Source organism: Rhinatrema bivittatum, chromosome 11, assembly GCF_901001135.1.
Source record: "Rhinatrema bivittatum chromosome 11, aRhiBiv1.1, whole genome shotgun sequence".
NCBI lineage: Eukaryota > Metazoa > Chordata > Amphibia > Gymnophiona > Rhinatrematidae > Rhinatrema > Rhinatrema bivittatum.
The window spans coordinates 73394252-73414036 of NC_042625.1; the positions used below are offsets into that span (position 1 = coordinate 73394252).

A 19785-nucleotide genomic window follows, 5' to 3' on the forward strand; every position below is an offset into this window, starting at 1 on the left:
CCTTTATTTTAAAGATGATTTTTTTGCTTTACTACCCTGTTTTATATCTCCATTTAACCATACTGGCAGTTGTTTGGTCTTCTTTCAACCTTCCTTAAATGTGTGGAATACATTTTATCTGGACTTTCAATATTTTACTTTTAAACAATTTCCATACCTTATCCAAAATTTTAACCCTTGCAGTTGTTCCTTTTGGTTTTCCTCTAATTTCATCATACTCTCCCTTTTAAAAACTAATGCTATGGCTATAGTTTTATTATTCTCCCTCCAGCGATTATTTCAGATTTGATTGCAGTACAAGCACTATTGCCCATTGGCTCCACTTTCACGATGTCCTGCAATCCACTGGGATTAGAACTAAAGCAGTTATTTGATTTATATTCTGCTTTTTGGCACTGTTTGCGATTATATCTCATGCATATTCATTGTGAATATCCTGAAAACCCAACCTATTTGTGGCTCTCAAAGTTGGCCATCCCAGACATATAGTATCACCTTACCAGTCCGATGTGCTCTGTTATTTCAATATACTTTGAACCAGGGTATCACAATTGTGATATCTTCATTTAGTGTCATACACTTGACTTTTCAATCTAAGGGCCTGATTTTCAAAAGCATTTATATGCTTAAAACTGGGTTTTACATGTATAAATGCACTTTACCCGTTTACATGGGCTTTTGAAATTTGCTATAATAGTATTTTACATTTACATGTGCAATTCCTTTGAAAATTCACCTAATTTTGTTTTACTTCTTGCATTTGCATATGGAATCTAAATGCATTCTTTTTGTTCCTATTCCCAACTCACTTATTATTAGCAGCAGATTCAGATAATTTGGACTCATTCATATCTGCCTGCTCTTCATTTAAATCTGCCTGAGCTGTTTCTGCTTTTTCCACTTCCTCTCAATGAGAAGACTTTAAAATTTCCGTTAACTCTATCCTTTTAAAAATTCTGAACCAGGCACTCCCTGAGCGACTATGGATTTTCCCACATGATCCATTTTAAAAAGTGCTCTAATTCCTTTGTAATTGTTAGTGCCACCAGCCAGATTTGATTCTGATTGAGCCCATCACATTGAAATAGGCTCCCCCTTTCCTAAAATATTCTCCAGTTCCTAATGAATAGGAAGCCTTCCTTTCTGTACCATCATCTCAAAACTCTGGAGCTCATCCTGCTTCTGGTGTCTCGAATATGAAAGAGAGCATGTCTGAAAATGCTACCCCAGAATCTCTGGATTTCAGTCTCCTCTTTAGAAGCCTGAAGTGGGCCTCCAGGACCTCCCTCTATGTCAGTGGTTTCCACATATACTACAAAGGCTGGCTCCTCCCCAGCACCTTCTCACATCCTCTCTAGGTGATGAGCGAGATCCATTACTTTCCCATCAAGCAGGCAATTCTCATGGCCACCAGCCACCCAGCTATCTGCGTCCTACCCAACCCTCTTGGGCATACGTCTCAGGAAACACATCCTCGATGCAGGACGAGAACATCTTCTGGACAGGAGGCTTGGTATGAACCATCCTTTAATGGCTGGATTTTTTTTTTTAAGTATGTAAGAGTAACTGCAATGGGAACAATGCCCAGATATAGAGTCAATAGAAAACTACAGTCATTCAAGTTTAATTGCTGGCACAAATCGTTAAATGTGGGTTGGTTCTGGCTTTCTTTTTAATGGACTGCGTGGTTGTTATTAACCCTTTTCTGGGGGTTAGGGAGTCTCTGGCCCCTGTCTCCAGCAATAGCACTTGATAATATGCTAATGAATGAGTCTGGAAACTTCTGCTGAAAATAGAATAAAATAATATTTGTGCAGTTTCAATCTCCAAAATAAGGTTTAGAACAGTCTTGCTTCCAGAAGGAGGACAATCTCTGCATTTGTAGTGTAGCACCACAGTTTCATTCCTTTGGGTCAGGAAAGAATTTCGAAATCCATTTCTTACCTTCTAAGATTCTGGCAAAAGATTCGGGGCAGGTGGATGGGATGGGAAGAGTTAATTTATTCATTGCAACCCCATAGGCTATGGCTAGGGCATCAATCTCTCGATATGGCACTTCTCCGGTTAGTAACTCCCACAAGAGGACACCAAAGCTGCAACACAACATATAAGCCAACTCAAAACTAAATTCACATTCAGTTAGACCAGAATGCATTATTGCACTGGCATATCTACCATCAAGGTGATGACAGGACAAAACACCAGCACCATTAACCATTACTAAGAAAATCAGCATGCATACCAAGCCCCCTTTCTTCAGTGCAAACAGAAATACCTTTTATTTATTGCACTTCCAGATTGTTTTTCCCATGGCTCAAAATCAGAAGCATCATAGACATCAACACCAATGATTGCATTTGCAACCACAATACCACCACCATCAACACTACTACTACCATCACCACCAACTTCGCCATCAACAGAAACCATCAATACTAGCACTACAACCATCATTAAAAAGACCATCAGCAATACTACCAGCATCACTAGAGATCATCAGTACTAATAATGGCAACATCAGCTCTGTTACCAAAGTCAACAGCACCATCAACACCAACACCTGCCCTAAAGACCTGCACAAACAATGCCAATATCTGCACTGTTAACATCACACTACTTTCACCAAAAACATCAGCAGCACCATCAAACCAGCCAGCATATCAATATCAAAACCTGATTCAACACCATCAACAGCATCATTAGAGATCATCAGTATTATTACTACCAAAACCAGTAGCACTATTCAGTCAACAATAACACCAATCACTACTTCAAAACCATCAATAGGAGTGCAATTACTTGAAAACACCAATGCCACCAATAGTGCCACCATTACCAATGTAAGCAGCAGTAGTAACAACTCACACATCAGCATTGTCAACATTACCATCCTCACAGTTGTGTGCCAGCACCAGCAAAATCAAACATACCATCAGAGATGCCCAAACACTCCACTTCAAACAGTACTACCATCAACATCTATATCACCACCAGCATCAGCGACATGAATGGCATCACTATACTCAACAAGTCAGCAATAGCATCTGACAATACTACCATCTACATCAGCACCATGCACAGCATCACTAACACACTTATCACTATTATACTTAGCAGCAAGAGCACCATCACTAACAACAGAGGCCAACACCACCAGCAATTTCAACATCAGAACCAGCAGTAATCCACCAATACCAACATAGATTCCATAAACATCAGCACTAACAACAATAATTATAATAAAAATACTATTTCCAACAGCACTAGCATCAGCATTGCCAACATCAGGACCATCAGCTCAACTAGAGAATCACCACTATAGGTACCACAATCAGTATTTCTTTATTTATTTTTCTATACCGATATTCGATTTGAAATATCAAACCGGTTTACATACAACGAGTTTTCCGAAGGCAAGCCTTTTGGAGACATGGTACATTAAAACATGGTATATTTTAACAGATTAATCAAGAAACAAAATATAAAGAGAAATTTGCATTACATAATAACTCTTAAGATTAAATATGTTCTGACATAATTTACTATGTACAACGGGTGGAGAGGGGGGCTGGTATTGGTCAGGAGGGGAAAGGGAGGGGGGAGGGGGCCAGGGATTAATATCACCACCACCACTGACATCAAGGCCAACATCACAGGCAACATAATCGAAAGCATCCCCCCCAATAACGATACCCCCCCCCCCCATCTTCAAATACCACACCAAACTCCTATCACCTCCACTAGCAGCTCTACCTTCCTTTTACCTCCAGATGTCACTGCTCTTGGAGAAGAGAGACAGTTTGATGACTTCTGGCGCCATCCAAGCATAGGTGCCCGCTGCACTCATTTTGGTTGTCTTGTGCCACTCTCTCGCCAGGCCAAAATCGGTAATCTTCAGAGTCTTGCTGGAGAGGTCATCATTCTCTATCTTCTCAAGGATGAGAACTGGAAGAAGAAACATTGGGAAGACCTCGGTGAAAGTTGCTGTTTAACTGCTGCAGGTCGGCTAAGGAGTTCTCTTCCTTCTCTTCCCTTTGTGCTTTCTAGAGCGGTGATTTCCAAACTTGTCCTAGGGGACCTCAGCCAGTCAGATTGTCAGGATATCCTCAATGAATAAGCATGAGGTAGATTTGCATGCACTGCTTCCACTTCACACAAATGTATCTCATATATATTCATTGTGGATATCTTGAAGAGCTGACTGGCTGGGGGATCCCACATAACAGGTTTGGGCACCCCTGCTCTAGAAAGAGCTCTACTGGAGTCTAGAAAATAAGCAGAACAAATTGGACACATGGAAGAAGAGATTTTTCGCTGCTTACGTACACCTAGTAGAGAACAGCTGGGATGTCTTCAATCCTCAAGCACAAACATTCCCTATACAGAATGCCCTATACAGTCTAGCCTTCATTAGTTAAGTTGGCTCTGCAGCAACTGAGACCATAGTTTTAGTTTCCTTGCCGTGGATGTAATCTAAATGCATCCAATGGTTTCCAGTCTACAGTTTCCAAGTCTTGAAACAGAATTAGTAGATTAGTGAAGCAAGCTCTAGGTCACTATGAACTTAAACTCTGCTTTAAGTGTTGGAAAAATGTGTAACTTCACAGAAACCAGGGAATCCTATGGACGGTGGGAGGCAGCAGGTATGCAAAATGTTTCTACCTAATCCTAAGAAAATATTGAAAAGTTTTCTCTTTCTGCAACACACATGCACTATTACAAAATCACACACATTTTTCCAGTTTTGCAGTGCTGAAATTCCAGTAGAAACATGGAGCAATTTTCGCATTAAAGTTACATTTTAATTAATCTGCTTCTCGGATGTTATGTGTATATCTATATATATCTATAAAGAGAGAGAGAGAATCCACAAAATAGTAGAAAATAAACGTGTTTTATTTGTAATTGATGACTTGTAAATGGAATGGGAGCTGCTCAGGGTGCTGATACAACGCCACTGCTGAATGATAAGGGGGACTCGGCTCGCAGAGTGAACATATTTCTCAGAACAAGTAAAAGGTAAATAAAAGCAAGGAAACTTGCAGCATGTTTCAACAATATGAAAGGGCTGCAGGGAAAAACAGCAGTTCCAGCTGCTGTTTGTCACGCATTGTAAAACGCAGAGCAACCAGATCAATAAATCTGGTATTTGTTGATTATTCAGTTGGCAGTTGAAACAAACTCATCAAAATCTCTTTTTTCTGTTCCATCAATTTATACCTGAAGTGAGTATTTAAAGCTGTTCAGACGCTCCCACCATTACGAGACTGAGTAATTTAGAGGGTGCTGCTCTCCTGATCATCATCAGGACACATGCAGGCATCACACCGATAAAGGTAAAGCTAGATTACAGCATGGACAGCTTAGCATAGTTTATCTATTGTATGTGGGATATAAAAATATTTCATAAAAGAACGTCTATGGAATTGTAGTTCCAGTTTCTGAAGGGAAGGCAGGGACTATAACTTCATGGTTGCAGCAGGAGGGCAACACCCAGGACTGGCTCGGCCTGTCCAAATGACACAGAGACCGAGGGCAGCCCTATGGGACAAGCATAAATGGAGTTAAACTTTAATGTGTAAAACAAATACGAGCGTACTGGGATAATAAATGACTTCTGGGAAGCTGGGGCTGGCTTGCAACACACTGCAGGTGAAGGGAGGGTGCATTAAGGGCAGATTTATTCTGCAGTGCGTAGGATCTGACACAGTGCAGTAAACAAACATTTCAGGATTTGTCAACCAAAGATGAGGAACCGCAGGCTGCCAAACCCTGCAGCATTAACACTTAGGGAAATGAGCCTCCTCCGGTATTCAGAAACAAGCTTTAGGCGAGGGTGGCGGGGCTGGAGAATAGAGGAAGAACGTGCAGGGGTCATTCCCAAAACTTCTTCCATGCCGAGTCAGTGCAGGACCAGCTGGCAATGTCTGTAACAGACCCAGAGCGTTCCCAGCGGGAATACTGCACTACGGTGTGTGAAATCCGGAGCATTTCCATGTGAATGCTTCAGTAAAGTGTCACACACCCAGAGCATCCCCCTAAGAATACCACACTACCGCGAGCCAAATCCATAGTGCTCCCTTAGAAGTACCGCACTACCGCAGGCCAAATCCATAGTGCTCCCTTAGAAGTACCGCACTACCGCAGGCCAAATCCGTAGTGCTCCCTTAGAAGTACCGCACTACCGCGGGCCAAATCCGTAGTGCTCCCTTAGAAGTACCGCACTACCGCGGGCCAAATCCGTAGTGCTCCCTTAGAAGTACCGCACTACCGTGGGCCAAATCCATAGTGCTCCCTTAGGAATACCGCACTACCGCGGGCCAAATCCATAGTGCTCCCTTAGAAATACCGCACTACCGCGGGCCAAATCCATAGTGCTCCCTTAGGAATACCGCACTACCGCGGGCCAAATCCATAGTGCTCCCTTAGAAATACCGCACTACCGCGGGCCAAATCCATAGTGCTCCCTTAGGAATACCGCACTACCGCGGGCCAAATCCATAGTGCTCCCTTAGGAATACCGCACTACCGCGGGCCAAATTCATAGTGCTCCCTTAGGAATACCGCACTACCGCGGGCCAAATCCAGAATGCGCTCCTAGGGATGCCACACCCCACCTTGAGTACCATGTTCAGTTCTGGAGGCTGCACCTTCATAAGGACATTGAGAGTGCGGAAACTGTTCAAAAAAGGAGCTACCAAACAATACAGGGCCTGCAACCCAAATCCTTCAAAAGAATGGCCTAAGACATTCAAAATGTACAAGGTGGAAGAAAGAAGGGCTAGGGGAACATGAGAGAAACTTTCAAATATTTAGTGAGCTTCAACAGAGTACAGAAAGGAAATTCAAGGACAAGGGGTGAGGATATGAAGTTGCAGGGAGACATGAGAGGATCCCTTCCTTATCGACAGGTTGATAGATTTCTGGAATAGATTACCGGCAGAGGTGGTAGCAATGAGAAACATGACAAACTTTAAAAATGCCTGGGACAGAAACCGGGGTAAAGACAGGTGGGGTAACAAGCAGAAGGAATGAAGGACGGGGCCCGGAGTGTTTGCTCAAATCACATAAAACTTGAGTAGAGGTAGAACCAGTTCTTGCTAGATTATAATCCCAACAGCAGGAGTAGGACTGCATTGGGTTTATGAGGAGGCTGGAGTAACCTGCAGCAAGAACCAGGATTACAATCCTAAGAGCAGAGGTACAGCTCCAAGAGACTTCCAAGAGGGCGAGGGTAACCTGCACGGAGTGACCGCTGTTAAAGAAAACAATACCAGCCTGACAAATGTTGCAGTCTTTTACTAAACTTTGGTGGCAAGACATGGAAGAGGACCGGAGTGCTGGTCCTCTTGGAATCTAAGAGGAAGATGACCAGCGAAGGCCAGTGCTGGGGTAGTCTGGACAAGCATGGCCAGATTGAGAGGACACTGGTAGGAAGAGGGTTGGGCAAAAAACACGTGGAGCGGAGAGCAGGTGGGAGTTCAAGTACTGGAATTTCTACATTCAACCAAAAAAAAAGTGGGGGAGAACCAGACAGCAGGGATCTAGAGTGAGTGAGTGAGTGAATGAGTGAGATAATTCAAACTTCAGTCTTCCAGGAGCCACAAATCAGTCGGGTTTACAAGATACCCCTAATGAATATGCATGAGATTGATTTGCATGCACACTGCCTCAATTGTATGCAAATCAATCTCATGCATATTCATTAGGGACAGAATTAAAAGTCAACCAGTTTGCAGCCCTTGAGAACTGGAATTTGGGACCCCTGCTCTAGACAAAAACGGACAACATGAATCAATCTGCCATCACTTACCACGTTATTTTGTAAATCCAGAAATACCACACTAGAGAGAGAGTGTCCAATCCAGAGCATTACCATAGGAAAACCGCACCTTAGTGTATTCCATCCAGGGAGTCACTACAGGAACACCACACTACAGTCAAGGCCCTGGTTTCCCATGAGCCTGTGACAGGGACCACAAAATCTGGTCCTTAACGTGGAATTGGCAAGTCCCCTTGGGCTTGTAGGAACCAAGAGCTACGTAGGCATGTGGCACCCCTCCCTGATATCCCAGCGCTGACCTAGACAGCCTCAAGTCCCACCCCCCTCCTCTATCACTGACCAGCAGAGTGTCGCATTTTAAACTGCGAGGGGCCTGTAATGCCAGGCAGTTCAAAGCAAGAGTCAAGCCCCAGCGACAGTGGAAGTGGATGTGGCTTGAAGCACCACCTTGTCTGTTCAGATTGGAGGGGAAAGAGGCGAGAGACAGGCTGGAGAGGCTGGGGGCGGAGGGAGGGGAGTGTGAGAGAGGACCAAGGATGGGGAGGAAGGAAGGGAGAGCAGGTGGGGATGTGAGGGAGAGGAGGACAGGAGCATCTCCCTCACTCCTCATTCTGAATCTTTTTCCCCTCAATCTCCATCTCTGCCCTTTCAACCCTGATCCCAGAACCAACCTCCCTCTCTCTTCTCCTCAAGATCCTAGAACCTCCTCTCCAATCCCAGATCCTCCCCATCCTCTTCCCTCCTCCTCCTTCTTCTCCCCTCATACCCTGTCCTCTCTCCCCCTTCCTCTCCTCTCCTTCCCCAATCCCTGTGACCATATATAAGACCCCCTTTTCTCCACCCTCCCATACAAATACCATCCTGCAATGTGCTCGATGCACCAGATAGCTGAGCAGTGCCCAGGTGTGACTCATCTCCCAGCTGCACTGCTGAACACAGAGCAGGAACGGTTTCTGTCCTCCTGGAAGGACAGCACTGAGGCAGGAGGATGTGGGCAGCGCATTATAAAAAATGAATAACCGATGCCTTCAGAGATCAATAAGGAGCCACACTGAAGGTTAGCATCTCTGCAGCAGCCCAGAATTGCACTCAAATGGGGCATATCCGAGTGTGAATACATGAGGACTAAAATATATTTGGGGGTGGGGGGGGGGAGAACAGGAAGAAAGGAGAGCTCAGAATAAGACTAAAAGGAACTCAGTTCTGCAGGCTTAATCTCCAGTGAAGTGCGCCTGGAAGTCGGGGAAACCTTCTGACCAGGGCAGGGCCGGATTAAGGCCAGCTGATGCCCTAGGCGCAGCCCAACAACGGTGCCCCCTCGGCCCTCCCATTGCTTAACTGACAAGAGATGAAGACTCAATAAGTGCTGAAGGTAAAATAAGAGATTAAAAAGTCAGTTTTCTTCCAGGGCAACCCCCAGCTCAGACCCTACAACTATATTAAATATAAACTTTTTAAAACATTTTATTTAACACCAAATAGCAGTAAGCAATATAAGCAAATTATTTACTTATAACTATGGGGCAACAGAAAAAAAATGCAAGCTTTCAGCACTCTGTGGTGCCTCAGGCTCTTGGTGCCCTATGCACAGGCTTATTTTGCTTAATGGTTAATCCAGGGCTGGACCATGGGGATGAGAAACGGTGGTTTCCTGGTTAAACAACAAGGAAATTGGCTTCTGTTTTGGGAGGAGGGGGGAATGGCATTTTCCTTCTGCTCCTATGGGCTTCCAGCTCAAATGGACCTGACCCTCCCAGGCCTTGGGGGGTATTCCTGAGGGAGGGTCAGACCCACTCTGGAACGCTGCAGTCTGGGCCCTGAGTCTGTCACTATAAGAGGAGACCGCGACTCCCTCCCCCCAGGGGGGGGTTACTGCTGAATCCCCAGCCCCAGCCGACGGGCCAGGCGCGAAGTCCAGATGCAAGAATGGACCCAAGGCAGTGCACGGTACTACTGCTGAGCCCCTGGCCAGCCCGGGAGCAGGGAGAGAGCTGGAAAGTCTTGATGAGAGCTGAAAAGAAAGAGCTAGTAGCCTCCCTCCTCAGTCCTGCTAGCCGGATTTTGTTGACCCTCTGTCCTGTGAGCCATGAGTCACAGGGTGTGTGTGTGTGTGTGTGTGAGAGAGAGAGAGACAGGTAATTCTATGCTGTCACCTTACACCAACAAAACTCCAGGAAGCTGAGGCCAGTGAGAGGGGGTGGAGAAGCTTCAAGGTGCCTGCCCTCCCCTAGCAGGAGCCGGAGGCAGACAGCAAGTGGATTCCAACACACTGCAGCCTCAGGCATCTAGCGCCAGCCAGCCAGTCAGGCATGGCCTAGCCATGTGCTGTCAGATACCTTTATCCACAAGAAATGTGCTGGACTGGTTTTGCTCCAGGTCACTTGATAACAAGCCAGCCTACCTTTTAAATATTTATTTTTGGGGCATGTAGTGCTATGCTAATGTTTCATTGTTTTTTCAGGTGTGGCTTGGAGGGGAGGTGGAGGAGAAGGGGCTGGACTCAACTGGGGGACGCTGTTTGACAGGAAGAGAATTCTGCTTGTCTTTTGATCCCATGCCAAACTACTCTGGCACAGCTGGAGGCTGCACAAGGAATTTCTGACCAGAATTTTACCTACAGAATCTCCCTGTTGTGATGAAGACTCCCTCTTCCGCAGAAACATCCAAATGTACACATATAGGTATATGAATACATTATGCAGAAACATCTATAGTGTACAGAATGTGCACACACAGAATGCACACACCTACCCGCTCCTAGTGCACACATACACAGATGAACAGTATATGATGCACACAACTACCCCGCTCCTAGTGCACCCATACACAGATGTACAGTATATGTACCACACAGAATGCACACAACTACCCGCTCCTAGTGCACACATACACAGATGAACAGTATATGATGCACACAACTACCCCGCTCCTAGTGCACCCATACACAGATGTACAGTATATGTACCACACAGAATGCACACAACTACCCGCTCCTAGTGCACACATACACAGATGTACAGTATATGTACCCACACAGAATGCACACAACTACCCCGCTCCTAGGGCACACACATACAGATTATACTTAAGCAGAGAGGACACAGCATCCTTAAAGTTTTGCCAATGGATGTCCTTGAACCTCAACCACTGACTACACAGTCCCAGAAAAATAAACAAACAAGGGCTCCGGAGGGGGGATTCATTCAACACCATCAGGAAGATACAGAAAGATGCATTCAGTCAAACGCACCTTCCTGCCTGCACATATTCTGGGCTGCCCATGCAGCAAGGAGTTTCGCACATAAAAATGCGTGTTCCTAAACAGGAGCACTGCTTAGCACCCTCGCATGGAAATCCCATGCAAACGAGGGCATGGAGCAATACTCCCCGATGCAGAGAGACTGCGTTTGGCCAATGCACCTTTCTTAGCACCAGAAACCTAACTCCTGTGCTAGGGCTGGAATTAAGTTTCCAGCGCTACTAAAAACAAACAAACAAAAAGTCAGGAAATTTCTGGTTTAATGTCAGCAGCCGCTGCATTTATCTGAATAAGTACTGACTTATCCGAGCAGGGGGCGGTGGTTGCCAGCACTTATCCACCGCAGCACGTAGAGGCTGCCAGATAGCCGGATAAGTACCGATTTATTTGGCTATCTGGCACAGTTTGCCACTGCTTAACTGGATAAAGTGATTATCTATCCAGTTAAGTGGTGACGTCAGCTGCTGCCACTTACCTGAATAATGGTCTGTCAGGTAAGCCTATCCCCACCTTCTTCAGTTAAAATGTGCGTTCGGCCTGTGCCGAACGCACATTTTAAAGTTTATGCGTGTTTTTTTTATTTGTTTGGTTTTTTTTTTTAACTCCCCGTCCATTTGCAAAGCATTCTCTTTCTGATTGGGAGATAATTTTAAGCTGAGCTTTAAAACTGTGCGTCGAAATCAGGCACACAATGTTTTAACGCAGAGCTATCTGCATCGGCCTGTGAGAACGGAAAACCTGGGACAGGAATGCCACTCAGGATGGAGGATGGCAATGGGGCTCCGCAAGATTCACGATAAGGACCGCAGGCCTCGCAAGGCTCCGCGGGACTCAAGACGAGAGCCCCATAAGGGCCACAGCCCAACTGGGGATGAGGTCCCAGGGTACAGAGAGAAGAGGCCGCACAAGATCTCTGTGAGACTCCGGTGAAGGGCCACGCAAGGCTCCGCGGGACTCAAGGCGAGAGCCCCATAAGGGCCGCAGCCCAACTGGGGATGAGGTCCCAGGGTACAGAGAGAAGAGGCCGCACAAGATCTCTGTGAGACTCCGGGGAAGGGCCACGCAAGGCTCCGCGGGACTCAAGGCGAGAGCCCCATAAGGGCCGCAGCCCAACTGGGGATGAGGTCCCAGGGTACAGAGAGAAGAGGCCGCACAAGATCTCTGTGAGACTCCAGGGAAGGGCCACGCAAGGCTCCGCGAGAGCCCCCATAAGGGCCGCAGCCCAACTGGGGATGAGGTCCCAGGGTACAGAGAGAAGAGGCCGCACAAGATCTCTGTGAGACTCCGGGGAAGGGCCACGCAAGGCTCCGCGGGACTCAAGGCGAGAGCCCCATAAGGGCCGCAGCCCAACTGGGGATGAGGTCCCAGGGTACAGAGAGAAGAGGCCGCACAAGATCTCTGTGAGACTCCAGGGAAGGGCCACGCAAGGCTCCGCGAGAGCCCCTATAAGGGCCGCAGCCCAACTGGGGATGAGGTCCCAGGGTACAGAGAGAAGAGGCCGCACAAGATCTCTGTGAGACTCCAGGGAAGGGCCACGCAAGGCTCCGCGGGACTCAAGACAAGAGCCCCATAAGGGCCGCAGCCCAACTGGGGATGAGGTCCCAGGGTACAGAGAGAAGAGGCCGCACAAGATCTCTGTGAGACTCCAGGGAAGGGCCACGCAAGGCTCCGCGGGACTCAAGACGAGAGCCCCATAAGGGCCGCAGCCCAACTCGGGATGAGGTCCCAGGGTACAGAGAGAAGAGGCCGCACAAGATCTCTGTGAGACTCCAGGGAAGGGCCACGCAAGGCTCCGCGAGACTCAAGGCGAGAGCCCCATAAGGGCCGCAGCCCAACTGGGGATGAGGTCCCAGGGTACAGAGAGAAGAGGCCGCACAAGATCTCTGTGAGACTCCAGGGAAGGGCCACGCAAGGCTCCGCGAGACTCAAGGCGAGAGCCCCATAAGGGCCGCAGCCCAACTGGGGATGAGGTCCCAGGGTACAGAGAAAAGAGGCCGCACAAGATCTCTGTGAGACTCCAGGGAAGGGCCACGCAAGGCTCCGCGAGACTCAAGACGAGAGCCCCATAAGGGCCGCAGCCCAACTCGGGATGAGGTCCCAGGGTACAGAGAGAAGAGGCCGCACAAGATCTCTGTGAGACTCCAGGGAAGGGCCACGCAAGGCTCCGCGAGACTCAAGGCGAGAGCCCCCATAAGGGCCGCAGCCCAACTGGGGATGAGGTCCCAGGGTACAGAGAGAAGAGGCCGCACAAGATCTCTGTGAGACTCCAGGGAAGGGCCATGCAAGGCTCCGCGAGAGCCCCCATAAGGGCCGCAGCCCAACTCGGGATGAGGTCCCAGGGTACAGAGATAAGAGGCCGCACAAGATCTCTGTGAGACTCCAGGGAATGGCCACGCAAGGCTCCGCGGGACTCAAGACGAGGCTGCGCAAGAATCCATGGGACACAGAGAAAGAGCAACATAAGTTCTCTGTGGGACTCAGAATGAGGGCCAAACAACGCTCTGCAAGACTCAGGTTATGGGCCATGGGGCATGAAAGGCCTACATGACGTTTCCTCGAGGTGAGACTCCACAGGAGGGGAAGCGGTACCCCCAGTCTCATTCCCTTCCGCCCCTTCTACACAGCACAGCATTTGAGAAAGGGTGTGTGCAGCAGGCAAAGCCACAACATGCAACCCATCCCCATGTGTCTTTCCGCAAGTGGTAAACAGCACAGAGAAAGTCCAGCGCCCTATACTAACCTGGTCATTGCAAGACACACAGAAATAAAGCATGGAGGGGACAAACTTTAATGACAAAGGTGAAGGACCCCAGAAGCTGGAAAGTTATGGAGGCAGTAGGCTGATTGCTTAGCATTGTACGTCCCCATGCAACTTAAGGATGGAGTTCTGAGTGATTCAAGGGACAAGCATAGGGATAGAGAACCTGTCACCTCTGGGACTACAGGGTTACAGAGCCTGTCACCTCTAGGACTGGAGGGCTCAGGGGATGGGTGCAGGGATACAGAGCCTGTCACCTCTAGGGCTGGAGGGCTCAGGGGATGGGTGCAGGGTTACAGAGCCTGTCACCTCTAGGGCTGGAGGGCTCAGGGGATGGGTGCAGGGATACAGAGCCTGTCACCTCTAGGGCTGGAGGGCTCAGGGGATGGGTGCAGGGTTACAGAGCCTGTCACCTCTAGGACTGGAGGGCTCAGGGGATGGGTGCAGGGATACAGAGCCTGTCACCTCTAGGGCTGGAGGGCTCAGGGGATGGGTGCAGGGTTACAGAGCCTGTCACCTCTAGGGCTGGAGGGATCAGGGGATGGGGGCAGGGATACAGAGCCTGTCACCTCTAGGACTGGAGGGCTCAGGGGATGGGAGCAGGGATACAGAGCCTGTCACCTCTAGGACTGGCGGGCTCAGGGGATGGGTGCAGGGATACAGATCCTGTCACCTCTAGGACTGGCGGGCTCAGGGGATGGGTGCAGGGATACAGAGCCTGTCACCTCTAGGACTGGCGGGCTCAGGGGATGGGTGCAGGGATACAGAGCCTAGACGTACATTCGTGTCCATCCTCCCAGTCCTTCCTAGGTAGCCAAGCCTTTTATTCTAGCCTCCCTCTGCAGCCATAAGTGACCCCCTATATTACTGCCAGGTGAATGTGGAACAGAGGGCTGTCAGTTTTTCAAGAACAAAAAGACAGTATGTGAAACCCTTCTCCACAGGACACTTAGAAAAGGAAAATAAAAAGCAGCAAAGCTCGATGTCTACTCACTGTTAATTGACTTCAGATCCCGGTGGATGATGGGCACAATGGCTTCATTGTGGAGGTAGTTCATCCCTCGAGCTATCTGCACGGCCCAGTTCACCAGCACATGTGGCAGCACCTTCCTGCCTGCCAGGGCTCGATTCAGCGCCCCCCCCGCGGGCATACTCCATCACCAGGCAGAGGTGGGGGGGCTTCAGGCACACCCCCCTCAGTGCAATGATGTTGCTGTGCTGCAGCATGCAGAAGAGCTTGGCTTCCTGCCTGACGCTCTCCACGGTCACGCTGATGTCTTCGTCCAGGTCCTGCCTCGCTGCCTTCACGGCCACCTCATCCCCCCTCCAGGTGCCCCTGTACACCTTGCCAAAGCCGCCGGCGCCAATGATCTCCTCCAGCAGCAGCTCCTGGAACTCGATCTCCAAGGGCGGCGGGCACTCCTTCAAGGTTCCGGGCAGCTTGGCGTACTTCAGCTTGCTGACCACGTAGTTGCTGGGAAAGATGCCCACCTTGTCCCCGATCCTGCCGGTCCACCAGCCCTCATCGCCGGAGACCTTTGCGTCCTTGGACAGCACGTGCACCAGGTCCCCTCGCCTCAGGGTCAGCTCCTCGTCCGCTGTCGCCTCGTAGTCGAAGACGGCCGTCCAGAAGGGATTCACGACCCCCTGGCCATAGTGGCTGAACTCTGGAGTACCGGAGGCATGGAACTTCCACACTTGATTCTCATCCTCCTGCCTCGAATCTTCATCTGCCAGTCTGGCTGGTTTTTGAAGTTCATCCATTCTAAGGTTTAGTTGGGGGGGGGGGGGGAGGGAGGGGAGGAGGATGGGGAACAGGAAGAGAGGCATTTTTTTTCTCCATTAGTTCATTTTTATTAAAAAAAAATAAACAACCCCCCCCCAAAAAAAAAAACCTGGCACACTTAAAATATTTAATTTTTTTTTTTTTAGCTTTCTTTACTTGTTAAGTTGCAATAACATTCAACAACAACAACAAAAAAAAGTTGCAATAAAAAGGAATCACACTAACAATAGATATTTGACTTGCTTTCAATTGTCTCCTGTTCCTGGATAGGACAGCACCGACGGAAACCCCTTCGAGATACCAGGCTGCAAGCAGTGCCAGTGCACAACATAGGACCCTCCCTCCCCCCACGAGTTATCCACATGGAAAAGACATTCACCACAAGGGATGCCATTCATGCTCCTCCACTATATCATCCTGGGAAAAAAAACTGGGACGGGAGATGCTATATCAGAGAAAGAGGTCAGAAGGTCACAAAGAAGAGCGAGGTAAGAGGAAGGGCATTTTTCTCCCAGCATCTCACTGCATTAAGGTACTTCTGAACAGGAACGGCCAAGAAAATAAACCATCGGATGCTTCCAGAGGGGGGTTGATTCTTGATCAACATAGGCAGATAAAGCGGCTTGTCCGAAAATCATCAGCTTCTACCCAGCTGAAGGGTCCCCACAGTGCCCACCCTTTGAGTGGGGTTTAAAAGGGGCGCTCCTGGAGGTGTGGTGAAGTCAAGGGCGCAAAAACATACGCGCGCTATCTAAACCAGTAGTCCCCAACCCTGTCCTGGGGGGCCCCCAGCCAGTCGGGTTTTCAGGATATCCGCAATGAATAGGCATGAGAGAAAATTTGCATGTTATGGAGGCAGTGCATGCAAATTTTCTCTCATGCCTATTCATTGCGGATGTCCTGAAAACCCGACTGGCTGGTGGGCCCCCAGGACAGGGTTGGAGACCACTGATCTAAACCCTTCCCCCACACACATAACAGGCGCAAAGCATGCGGACACTTTTACTGTGCTTGCTTTAACACTAGGCTCACTTCCGAGGAGAGAAAAAAACAACCCTGGGTGGCTTCTTTTTCAAAAATTAGTCACAAAGCTACCCGTCTGCTTTCCAACTAGCTGGGCTAAATGAGGACTCGACAGGAACACGGGTTTCTTCACCAGACACAATCCTGCTGTCAGTCCACTCAGCATCATCTCCTCTGCCTCTTCCCATAACACCCCCTCTACTGTACTGCAACCTGCGACTGACTTGTATCTTTGGGAAACCTCTTCCTTTGCATTAACCACCAGGCTCAAGGGAAGGGGCATTGCCATGCTCAACGGCATGAGGGATGCTCAACGGCATGAGGGTTGCCTCTTATCTAGGCATCCCTCTGTCCAAGATGGCACCGCAGCTCACCTGAGCATTGCTTCTGACAGAAGCTGGCACAGACAGAGCAGGCACCTTTTGATCAAGGTAGAGAAAGATTGGGGGGGGGGGGGGGGGTGTCTCCATCTTCCGAGAATTCCCCTCCTCCCCTTGCATCTTTAGAAGAGAATCCTGGCCAGGGTGCCACTTGGCCAAGGGTCAGATCTGCTTTCTATTTCTACTTATCCAAGTGCACTAAGACAGCAGCCACATCACATTACCAAAAAAAAAATAAAAAAATGGCTGTACACTGGTAGAAAAGAGGCCTAGATAGAGTTACCTGAAACATGCAAGGAGCCTTTCAGAAGCAGAAAACCAGTCCAGCCTTAAGCATTTTTAAAACAATTCACTCAAACCCTTAGCCAAGCTCCTGCAATACTTTTTGTACAATCTCATCAGAAATGGTACTTTTTTTTTTTTTTTAAAGTCTTATCCCCAAGCTCAGTCCCCACCCCTACATCTTCAGCACATCAAAAGGAATATGTTCAAGACATTCAAATAACAGAATTTAGTGTTTCTGTATTGAAATAGCTTCTCAGTCTGAGCTTTAAAAATCATATTTTGCAGGGCCAGTTAATATTCAATTAAAGAGAAAAAACTTGTACAGAATAGTTCAGCTGTGTGCTGTGTTATGGGCCAGTAGATAAACACCCCAGATAGGCAGATTTTTTGAACTATGCCTCTTTATCTGTAAATTCAGCCTGGTGCCAGGGAATCCAGCTCAGTCCTGGTTCACAGCAGCTTGGAGTGTCACTGCGGATGCTTTGGAAGAAAGGGGGCATTATTCCTTTAAATAAATAAATATTTTTGGAAAACCCACATATAAACAGCTTAAGGGGACATCCTGCCGCCACTGCTGACAGCTGCCTTGCAGGAAAGCCCTTTGCAGTCAGTTTGTATTCATCCTGTCAATGCATTCATTTTAGGGGACAAAGGTTTAGCCGCTTGATCCACTGCTTCATTCAGCAGGACTTGCTTCTAATCTAAAGGAAAGGCACCTGCAATTTGGGAGGGGAGGCATCAGCGGCCCCCCAAAACATGAAGTGACTGCAGTCCACCTGCTCACACAGAGATGCACGGTTTAGGGTGGCCAGAGATGGCTGAGCGAGCAGTTTGCTTATTGTGCAGCAGTAAACAGGGACGTGCATCGCTTCACTTCACCCCCAGACCTCCACGAGGCGGATTAAAATGGAGCAGCAGCCCCCGATCCGGTGCCCGCCTTCTCTCACCTGTGCCCCCGCTTCCTCCTCAATACGGTGCAGGGGAGCCACGGCAGGATGCCCCCGTCTCCTCGCTCCCCAGGACCCTCCGGGGGTCGCGCATGGAGGCAACGCAGCTCATCGGACCCTCCCCCCAACCTCTTTCCGGCTTCAAGAGCAATCCCGCAGCAAAAGCCCCCCCGACCATAGCCCAGCGCGCACTCCCCTCTCTTACCCTAGCACGCACGGAAACGCCAAGAGCAGCACTACCATCGCCTCTCCGAGATCCGCAGCCGCCCCGGCTTCTACCTCGTCCTCTTACCCGTCCGGAGGAGGAGGAGGCGTCCGGCTGCAGTGCCCCGCCGCCGGCATCTCCCGGCCACCAATCCCCAGCAGCTCGTCCTCGGTTACCGATCTCCCTTCCCCGGCTGGGGAGATGCTGTCCCCGGTGCCACCATCTTCCTGCCTCCCTACCCCTCTCCTCCACCTCCTCTCCCTCCCCCACCGGCTGCAGCGCTTGCTTTCAGCCACCTCTAGCGCTAACTTCTTCCCCTCAGGGGCTTCCAGCACCCGAGAAAGGGATCCAACCCGGCCCAACACCGGATCCTTGTGAATTGTGGCTTTTTTTTCTCCCCCCTTCTTTCCCTTATCCTAATGCCGCCTATGCAGGTTCCCATCGGCTGTCAGCTGTTCCAAGACGTCCCGGGGCATGATGGGAGTTGTAGTCCACCCCCGCCCCCTCCCAGATAGCTTTTAATCTCCTCCCAGCTCTGGCGTTTGCTCCTATAATTAAACTCAAATTTTGCTGCCTTCGGTTTTAAACTACTGCAGCTCATTATTGCGCTAGCAAGGTATGGAGGGAACCTGTGCGAGTATTAGAAGGCATTGCCCTAGTAACAGAGGTATTATTGTCGTTTATTTAATGCAAACATTTGAAGCAAGAGTCGGCCAGGGGCTTTCGTTATATGATCCATGTTTCTGCCAATTACAAACGAGTTATTTTAATATTCATTCTCACCACATGCGCTCCTCACTGCCTCCGTTAAAATTGGCAAGATTTTATCCTACTCATTATGGGATCTGACTTCAAACCCTTTTTGTGTCAGTTAGCATGGGTTCAATACATGCGCACGTATTTTTTGGGGATATGACTGGACGAGACGCAGATCATTGTGTTTCTGTTTCAGCCTCAGATCTCTCCAGTATTTGCTAAGTAGGTAGTGTCACCTGTTTCCGCTTTGCCCGCCGGGAAATGTAGTCCAAAGGCGAAATGACTGACTCGGCGACCTTCGCAGTTGCATTGTGCTTAACGTTTCTGGGCTCTAGGGGGAAGGAGAGTAACAAAGCACTGGAGATGTTTTTTTTTGAGGGGGGGAGGTGGATGAGGCGCGAAGGCGGAGGGATGATCCTGGAGATCTACCAGCGAGGCAGACAATGCTGCCCTTGTTCAGAGAAACTGAATCCAACCCAAGGTTTCATCTTGGTCCGGCCAGATGTGAGGCACAAGGCATACCTGCCAGTCCGCATCAGGTGTCTGGGCTTTTGAGGGCTGCAAAGAGCGCTCTCTAGCGGTAGCTGGTGGTAATGCTGATCT

The 19785-nt window shown here is 48.9% G+C and overlaps 1 protein-coding gene across 1 annotated transcript in view; it reads right to left on the reverse strand.

The window, feature by feature from the left end:
• Window positions 1–18904, reverse strand: part of MAP3K10 (mitogen-activated protein kinase kinase kinase 10) — a 38854-nt gene extending 19950 nt beyond the window's left edge. The window contains 5 exon segments of the mRNA XM_029571066.1: window positions 1945–2093; window positions 3765–3945; window positions 14795–14942; window positions 14944–15565; window positions 18222–18904. Coding sequence (XP_029426926.1) covers window positions 1945–2093; window positions 3765–3945; window positions 14795–14942; window positions 14944–15564 — 1099 coding nt within the window. The 5' untranslated portion in view covers window position 15565; window positions 18222–18904.
• Window positions 18905–19785: the final 881 nt, after the last annotated feature.